Source organism: Onychomys torridus, chromosome 23 (genome assembly GCF_903995425.1).
Source record: "Onychomys torridus chromosome 23, mOncTor1.1, whole genome shotgun sequence".
Classification (NCBI taxonomy): domain Eukaryota; kingdom Metazoa; phylum Chordata; class Mammalia; order Rodentia; family Cricetidae; genus Onychomys; species Onychomys torridus.
Window position 1 is genome coordinate 59,144,945 of NC_050465.1, and position 9,049 is coordinate 59,153,993.

At 57.1% G+C, this 9,049-nt stretch overlaps 1 protein-coding gene across 1 annotated transcript; it reads right to left on the bottom strand.

Moving 5' to 3' along the window:
• Positions 1-253: 253 nt before the first annotated feature.
• Ihh (Indian hedgehog signaling molecule) lies at positions 254-6,739 on the bottom strand. Its single transcript, XM_036173817.1, has 3 exons — positions 5,967-6,739; positions 3,306-3,567; positions 254-1,730 (listed from the first exon to the last, which is right to left on the bottom strand). The coding sequence occupies exons 1-3, from the start codon at positions 6,279-6,281 to the stop codon at positions 1,072-1,074; spliced, it is 1,236 nt and encodes a 411-aa protein (XP_036029710.1). The 5' UTR covers positions 6,282-6,739; the 3' UTR covers positions 254-1,071.
• Between the last annotated feature and the right edge of the window lie 2,310 nt (positions 6,740-9,049).

Sequence of the window (9,049 nt, forward strand, 5' to 3'; positions counted from 1 at the left end):
CACTAGGGCACAATATCATGGTTCTGGGTATGTGGCATGACCACAGTTTAGTTACCTCTGTTCTGTCTCTGGCACAGCCATGTTTAGAGAAAACTGTGAAAGCCCTGCCCCATGCTCATCTGCCAGGTGAGAAAGGGCTTGTAGTGAGGCCAGGAGATCTGAGGTTTGCCCTTAAAGGAAGGCACCTAGACCACCGATGCATGACTGTAGCTAACTGTGCATTGGCCCCACTCAACATCCTGAACTCCATGGCTCTAACAATTTAAATAATTTTTATTACAAAAGAAAGGAAAGACCAAAACATTCCCAAAATTGTCCCATGGGTTCCCCCTCCATGAAAATAAATAAGGTGAGGGAGACAGACTGGAGGAGGGGGTGGGGTTGTGGTTCAGCAGAAAAGGGAGCTTAGTCTGGGCAAGGGTGGCAAGGTCACCCAGGCTCCTCCCCCAGTGCCAGGTACTAGGGTCGCATTGCCTGGAACAGAGACTCTGCCCATTGACAGTGAAGTCTGGGGATATATCTGCAGGAGTGTGGCCTTCAGAGAAGGTCATGTTTCAGGCTGGCCAGGCTGGCTGTGGTCTTTCAGTTCTGGGAGGCAATGAGTCCAGCCAGCTCCCCTCTGGCTCCTAGGGAATCTAGCAGCATTGACTGAGGTGTAAGCCCACCTATGGGCAGACTCTCTTCATACTGTGATCAGTTGCCAACAGTGAAGTCACAAACCCAGGCCCCAGGAAAACTGGGGTAAGCAGTCCACAGACAGATGGAATGGGTCCTCCCTGTGCACGGAGGTGGGCTGTGAAGAATCGCAGTAAGAGCTAGTTGGGTTTCAAGGTCTCTGGAAAAAGAGAGCCTACCACCCCTTGTCAGCTTAGTTCACAGCTCTACCACTACACCAAAATGAGGGCATGGGGCCCAGCACCACCTGGTCAAGTCTCAATGGTGTCTCCACTCCGGACAGAGTATGGAGACAAGTATCCGCAGGCCAGGTGCCTTCCAAGGTCAGAGCCTTCCTGGTGAGGAGGCATTTGGACCCAGCATAGCAGTTCCAGGAGGGCAGGGGTTAGAGTCTTTTCAGCTTCCTGCCCCGGACATGCCCAGTGGATGGAAACTGCTCTCTTCTAACAAGAGACGCCCCAGGCGGTAGAGCAGCTGAGGGTACCAATGAACCCCCTCACTTGGGGTCCAGCTGCCCCACGCCAAGCTGGGAAACAGTCGCAAGGGCCAGAAGGCCAACTGAGCCAGGTGGTGGTCTGCCACAGCTGCAAAGCAGGAGGCCACCACATCCTCCACCACCAATGTCCCATGCCTTGTGAGTGGAGCATAGGACCCAAGGGCCACATGGGTGGAGACAGCTGCCACCCGAGCAGGCTGTAGGCCCGGCACCCCTGCTACCAGCACATATTGGCCTGGCTGCACGTGGCTGGCAAATGTGGCCCGGAAGTGGGCTGCTGGTTCTGTGTGATTGTCAGCAATAAAGAGCAGGTGGGCAGGCGTGAGTGCCAGCCGACGTGGGGGATCCTGGGTCTCGATGACCTGGAAAGCTCTCAGCCTGCTTGGCTCACGGTCCAGGAAAATGAGCACATCACTGAAGGTGGGGTTCCCATCCTCCCCCATGGCCAGCACCCGGTCTCCTGGCTTCACAGCTGACAGGGCCACACGTGCCCCGTTCTCTAGGCGCACCTGGGCTCCAGCAGGGAAGCAGCCACCGGTCTTGGCGGCAGCCGAATGCTCTGTGGGTAGAAGGACATGAAGGTGTTACTGCTGGATGATCACATTCTCAGGTACAGTGCCCCTCTCCTAGCCACCCTAGCCCTGGGTGGGGGGTAGCTGCTCTTGTTTTCTTGTTATCACTATACCTCAGCCTCTGCTGACCCATCCCAACCCATATTGTGGTTCTCTGTCCCTCTCCTCTCCAGCCCAAACCCTGGCCAGTGAGGGAGGGGATCACATAGGGGCTCTAACCCCAGGTGATGTGGCCATCTGGTCACCTTCTGCTGTCAAGCACCCAGAGGCTGGAGGTCAGCAGAGCCATTGGCTACTTATGGCCTGACCCCAGAAAAGCTACCGTCTTGTGGAAATGGGGGATTGCTTAGCTTTGATGGTCTGTTCTACCACTGAAATGGCCCTTCCAGACTGATGTTGCAAGGGCTGTGATGTGGCTGACCATTTGAATCTATGGACATTAGAGGAAAGCCAACCCACGGAGAAAACAAACCCCTAAAACATCCTCACAGTGAGTGCTCAGGGACGAGTTAACAGAAAGGAATTGTCACGTTCAGTTCACGTGTTGGTCACTTGTTCAAGGACCGGATGCAGTGGCATCAGAAGGTGGAATGGAGGACAGTGTTTGGGGTCAGGAGTCATGAACAGAAGTGGCCACTTGGGAGCTGACCTTGGCTCAGTGTTTTAGACGAAGGTGGGTATGATTTTAAGTACACACAGTTGGGAGGGCTAAGTTGTGGGCAGGGATTATTGGTAGGATCACCCTTGTGAACTCAGGTAGATCAAAACTACCAAAAAAAGATCTAGTGTGCCAGTCTGTGAGTGCAACTACGATATGGTCCCATGGGGAGGGTGGAGCCTGCAACCAACTGAGGCCCCCAGGAGAACCATGTGAAGCATTCATGAGTGGGTTAAGTGTAAGCCACAGGGACACCAGTGAGGCTGGGGATGAGGGGCAAGGCTCCAGTGCCTGCCAGTTCCGATCAACAAGGCGGCCAATCTGGGAAAAATCCACTTTATTGAGTTCACTTTATTTTGGGCTTTACCCCAAAATGTCCAGTTTTGGGGCTCTGGGGAAGAGGTTGGGGACGCCTGCGCCCCTCTGGAGGCCTGACCTGCATCTGGGTAGTAGGTTCTGAACCTTTGGGCTCCTGGTCAGGCATAATGATGTCTGGACACACTCTGGCCCCTAGCCCCACCACGCCTTGTTCTGTATGGACCTGGATGGGGGAGGGGGCGGTGGTGCCTGCCAGCCTGGCTTCCTCCATCTCTTCCACTTGTTCTGTCTTGCACTTCCTGTGGCAGTCTCTGGGCTGTGGACCCGCACATCAGCTCTCAGTAGCACGGGAATAGACCCTGTCTCTCTAGGCTCCGGCCATGGCACTACCGGACATGGGAGGAGCAGGCAGTCCAAAGCAGCTGTGGGGAGCGCCGCCGCTGCCGCCTCCGAAATCCTCTTCCCTCGGTTCCCCGCCTCCATCCCCTGGTGGCCATCTTCACCTTCTTGGCCCTAGTGGGCCTTGCGCTGTCTGCCCATGCCCTGCGGCCCCGGCCCCGGGCCCAGCCCCCCGGCAGCGGCTCACCAGACTTGACAGAGCAATGCACGTGGGCCTTGGACTCGTAATACACCCAGTCGAAGCCGGCCTCCACTGCCAAGCGCGCCAGCAGTCCATACTTATTCCGGTCGCGATCAGAGGTGGTGATGTCCACTGCACGGCCCTCATAGTGTAAAGATTCCTCTGAATGATGACCATCTTCATCCCAGCCCTCGGTCACCCGTAGCTTCACACCTGGCCACTGGTTCATGACAGAGATAGCCAGCGAATTCAGACGGTCCTTGCAACGCTGTGGAGGGGAAGGAGCTGGGAGTTAGGGAAAGGAGCCCTAGGGTGCAGGTAACAGAAATTTCGGCCGACTCTCCCACAGCTCTCAAGGGACTTGGAAAACTTGGGAGGACCTCTGCCCTTTTCCCTTAGGAATAGAGGACTCTAAATGTGTTCTCCCAGTCTAGCAGCCTGGAGTCCCCAGGGAACTAGGCCACAGAGTGGCGCCACAAATCTGGAGGGCGCAGGGAGCTGCGTACCCTCTGGGGACTCTTCTCCACTCAGTACAGTTCCGCTTGGCTCCCTCTGCCCTGATTAGTATTTGCTTTCGCCATAAATGTAGCTATGCTTTTCCAGAGTCGGGCTTCTCGGTTTTACATAGGCACCAAGGCCGGCCGTCTGCAGGGAGGGAGAGAGTCCCTATCGCTCCACTCACACTGCCTGCGGGCTGACCTGCTAGGCATGCAAGGCCAAAGGTGCCCAGTAGGTGTCACCGCAGCCCCAGAGCTGAGGCCACCAGACACTGAGCTTTGCCAGCACTGGCAGGTGCAGACCCAGCCAGCAGCGTGGGTCAGGGGGTGTGTTGGAGGAAAATTCCAGGTCCACTTAGATCCCATCAGCAAGCGCCACAAAAACATTCCTGTTGGGACCTTCTTTTGAGCCCACGCCTGCCCACGCTTAGCTGGAGATATGACAGGCAGAGAGAGAGAGAGAGAGTCAGTATCCTGCCCATCTGACTGGGACAGAGAGCCCCCCACCCCACCCCTGCAAGGGACCAGGGAGCTCTCACACCTCCACCAGGGTGCATTGTCCCTGTTTAGGAAGGGATCGGAGAAGAACCCTAGCCTTTGATCTCAGGAGATGGGCTCTCAATCTTCAGGATCTTCCTCACACTGTGGGAGTAGAGCTGCACCCCCTGGGAACATGGATCATCAGCGGTGACTGCCTCTTCAAGGGTCCTGGTCCTTCACCCAGGGGACCGTGCAGTTGACGGAGGAAAGGGGGTGGAGTTCTCACCTGCGGGGAAGGGGCCCTCCACCGAGGTGAGGTGCTAGGCTCGCCAAGTATCAACCTACCTCTGCCCCACTGAGCTTGGGGCCCCACAGACCCTTGGACTTAGCCTCCCAGGAGCCAACAGTGACTATAATCCAAGGTCTAGTCAGTTTTCTCAACTGCGCAGCCTGGTTTAGGGGTGCTAACCCCCCGGGGGAGATAGCTCCATGAGCTCCTTCTAGATACTTATGGTCCAGTCCTTAGAGCTCATGTACGTCTGTCTGCCTTACTAGCCAGCTCCCGGTCGACTCTTCCCCTCTACCCCTCCTTCTGGTACAGAGCCTGGGCGCTCGCTGTCAATGATTGCCCAGCCTGTGGCCCGGATCCTTATCTGCATTCCTCGGCGCCCAGCCCGGCCCGGCCACCAGCCAACCTTCGGCCCCGACATCGGCCGGCCGGCCCCGGCGCCAGGGCGCATGCTGAAGGCCGTGGTTTAGCTGCTCTCTCTAAAGATTTAGAAAAGGGGCAGCTTATTAATAGGGGATGGGTCTGTAGACCCCAGCGGAAAGGGTTGTATGTCTTTCCCAAGGCGCATCAGGCTTTGGAGAAGGAAGTGTGCAACCCTGATGTCTGGTGGAGTTGGGTCCTGCTCCACGCATGGAGAGATAAGTTAGTGTCAGCTCTGCTCCCTGACTTCCTAGGCATCCCTACTCATATTTCCAATCCTTCTCGTCCGTGCCACCAAGCTCAAGGATTCCCCTAAGCTTGGTCTCAGAGTCTGAAGGCTCCAGCACCCCACCCTTTAACCACAACCGCGCCGCTGCTCAACCCTCGCGACAGACACGTGGGCTTACTCGGCTGGTTCCCTTTCCTACCTCTGCCTCCAAACTCAACTTTCCATTGCTGTTCCTTAAGCCCAGAGCCAGCCAAGACACGGCTCCAGGAGAGGGGCAGCACAACTAATAAGGGCACATGGGGAGGAAAGTCTACGGGATCCCTGATGTCCCCGAGCTCGCCTTAGGGGTGCCAAGTGGCTTTGAAATGACCAGGGTCGGGCTGTGAGAAATGTTAGGCCGGGAGGGATGGCGTGGTCCCCGGAGGCGCAAGAGGCAGCCAGGTCGAGGTACCTTCCAGTGCCAGATCTGACCTGAGCTTCAGGCAGAGGGGCCGCCCGCCAACCTGCTGAGCTGTGGGACTTGGCAGCAGCAGAGAACTCCTCTCAAAGACACCGGGCGGGATCCGGGATGCCAGCACTCCCGCGGGGTCCCTTGGCCAGCCCGTCTTGGGCAGAAAGACACCCGGGATTCATGAAGGGCAGGTGCCAGGGGGGCGTGCCAGGCAGTCGGGGGAAAAGGTGCCAGGCGAGAGGATAGGGCCGGGCTGGTGGTGGTGCTTCGATGGCGCGCTGGGAGGACGGATCGCTCTCACCTGGGTCATCAGGCGGTCAGCCCCGCTGTTCTCCTCATCCTTGAAGATTATGTCGGGGTTGTAGTTGGGGGTGAGCTCCTTGAAGCGCTCCGAGCTGCGCGCGATCTTGCCTTCGTAGCGCCCGCTGGCGCCCAGGGTCTTCTCCGGCACGTTGGGGCTGAACTGCTTGTAAGCGAGCGGCACGAGTTTGCGAGGCGGCCTCCGGCGACTGCCCACCACCCGGCCCGGCCCGCAACCCCGCGCCGCGGGCACCAGCAGCAGCAGCAGCAGGAGCAGACAGAACCGCAGTCGGGGCCGGAGCCAGGCGGGAGACATGGCCGGGTAGCCCGGGAGAGCGGCAGGCGAGGGCGCCTGGTGGGCTGATGGGTGGGCTCGTGGCTGGGAGAGCTTTGGGGGCTCAGGCGTCTGGGTGGCTCTTGGGGACTCCAGGCGGGGGCGCCATGGGCAGCGCGGCGCGGCTCAAGGCCGGCGGGACTCAGGTGCGGGGCGGGGGCCCGGGGCCCTGGCTGGTGGCGGCGTGCTGTCCCCCTCGGCGCCTCGACTCTGAGCTGCCCGGCTCGTCGGCCGCCAATAAATAGGCCGGCCCGTTTGTTTTGGCAACGCGGCGACGGCGGGGGGCGGCGGGCGGCGAGGCTGCGGGCCGCCGGGCTGGGCTGGGCTGGCCGGGCCGGCGGGCTGGAGGGACCCGCGGTTAGCACCCCGGCCCGGCGGTCAGGCGGCTCGGGCAGAGCGGGAGCTGCTGCCGTCTGCGGCGCAGCCCGGGGTCGAGTGAGAGGGGAAATGGAAGAGATCCGGGCTCGGGGCCCCGCGCAGACCGCACCCTATCCATGTCCCTGCCTCCTGCGCGCTCGACAGCGAACCTGCAGCAAGGGCGGCACAGCCTCCTCCCCCTCGGGCGGGCGGCCCCTAGGCTAGCCAGCCCTGTCCCGCGCGCTCCTTCGCCGCGCGTCCGCCCGCCCGCTGCCCTCTGCGCCCCCTGCGCGGCTGCCTGCGTTTGTCCTCCTCGCCCGGACGCGCCTCACCCCGCCCTGGTCTCGCCTCCCGGTTCCTCGCGGCTCCGGGGAGGCCCGCCAGGCGCAAACCTCCTGGACAGGAGATGCCACCCCCACGGAGACCGCAACCCACGTCGCAGCCGGACACAAGGGGCGGGGGGCAGTGGCGGGACCGCACAGCCGCCTACGGTGTCCCCTGCGGAGAAGCAAACCCAAAAGCTGGAGGCCATTCATAACCCAGTGCCCCACCCTGGCCCAGGCAAGACGTCCTCTTCTCAGCTTGGAGGAGCAGGAGGGTTCTGTATCGACCCGGTGCAAACCCCACGACCCTATACCTGATGTGTACGAAACTGGGGTGGGGTGGGGGATGCAGCCTTGTCAAGGGTCAAACAGGGCTTCTGAGTTGGAAACACTGTTGAAACAAGCCAGACGAAGTTGCAAAGGGAAAGGCCAAGACAGAACAGCTAAAATGGGGATAGCCACAGAGATGGAAGGGCACCGGGTGCCCTGGGACAAGCAACAATGACTTCAGGAGCCGGGGCTGGGTACGAAAGCCAAAAGGATCCCAAACCACCGGCATACAGGCACTGCACGGGATCGCTCTGTTCCACTTCACAAATGCAAGAGGGCATGGAGTCCATAGAGGAATTGAACGTGGGTTGTACACTTTAATAGGACATTTAGAAAGACAGAATGACTTAATCTATGCTCCCCAAATAAGAAGAGGCACAAATCACCACCACAATGTCAAATTGTGTGACTGCAACATATTACACAAATTCAATAGAGTCAGAATTTTGAAAGTTCAAGCTCCCTCTGTCCCTTCTTCCTTCCGTCCTTTCTTCCTCCTTCCTTCCTTCCTTCCTTCCTTCCTTCCTTCCTTCCTTCCTTCCTTTTTCCCTCCTTCTTTCTTTCTTTCTTCCTTTCTTCCTTCCTTCCTTCCTTTCTTCTTTCTTTCTTTCTTTCTTTCTTTCTTTCTTTCTTTCTTTCTTTCTTTCTTTTTGTTGTTTATTTACAGATGGAGTCTCACCTATGTAGCCCAGGCTAGCCTTTAGTTCTGGATTCTCCTGGTTCCACTTCCTGAGTGTTGGGATTACAATCGAATACCACCATCCTAGACTTGCTAGAGAAATTATGATGATTATGATACACACACACACACACACACACACACACACACACACACACCATCTGCCCACCTTCCTCTACTAACAGAGATTGGACTGGTGCTGCTGATCTAAATTGAAGTTCAGGTCATTAGTTTTGTTCGTTTGAGACAGGATCTCATGTAGCCAAGGCTGATTCCTTGCTATGCAGTTGAGGATGACCTTGAACTACTGATCCTCCTGCCTCTGCCTCCCAAGTGAAGGGTTTATAATTAGATATGTGGCACTTAAATGGTGCCACTATCCCCTGCTCAAGATTCAGATCTCGAAGCACCATTGTGTCCTGAGAAAAGAGGATAGTTTTGGAGTATAAACATTCTCCAGCCCCCCACCTCCACCTCTTAGACAAAGTATCACTACGTAGCCCTGGCTGGCCTGGACCTCTCTCTATGTAGACCTTTATCCTCTTACTTCTGCTTCTCAAGTGCTAAGATTACAGGCTTGCTCCACCACTTCTAACTTCAAGTTCTTTGAGTTCAAACTTTAGCCTAACAGGTTAAGTGATCTCAGGTTTATTTCTCAAAGCTTGGAGTTGTAAACATTAGTAAAATTGAAAGAAATGATTGCTAGGCATGGAGCTAAGCACATATCTTGGTGGTAGACATAAGCAGGTATGAGAACCTGGGTCCAGTCCTCACACTGGCCCAATCACCAACAAAACACCAGCAACCTGTGCACAGGGGAACAGAGAGGTAATTGTGGTGGATTTTGCTAATTAGATAAAGCATCTATTACAAATAGAAGATTTCGGGTAGGTAAGCCTCCAGAGTGTGCCTCTTGAAGAGCACATGCCTTCAATCACTGCACCTAAGTGATCAGCCTGGCTGAGAGGGGTTGCACCTCAGAGAAAGCCAAGCCAGCCAAGGGGGCAGCCCTGTGCAGATGCACAACCGATGCCCAGTGGCAGCTTCACTGTGTAAGTATT

Excerpts from the sequence above, each read along its gene's own strand:
- Ihh (XM_036173817.1), bottom strand. The coding sequence starts at position 6,281 with ATGTCTCCCGCCTGGCTCCGGCCCCGACTGCGGTTCTGTCTGCTCCTG. Across the intron at positions 3,568-5,966 it reads CTGACCGCCTGATGACCCAG|CGTTGCAAGGACCGTCTGAA; the intron begins GTGAGAGCGATC and ends TCCCCTCCACAG. Across the intron at positions 1,731-3,305 it reads GCATTGCTCTGTCAAGTCTG|AGCATTCGGCTGCCGCCAAG; the intron begins GTGAGCCGCTGC and ends TTCTACCCACAG.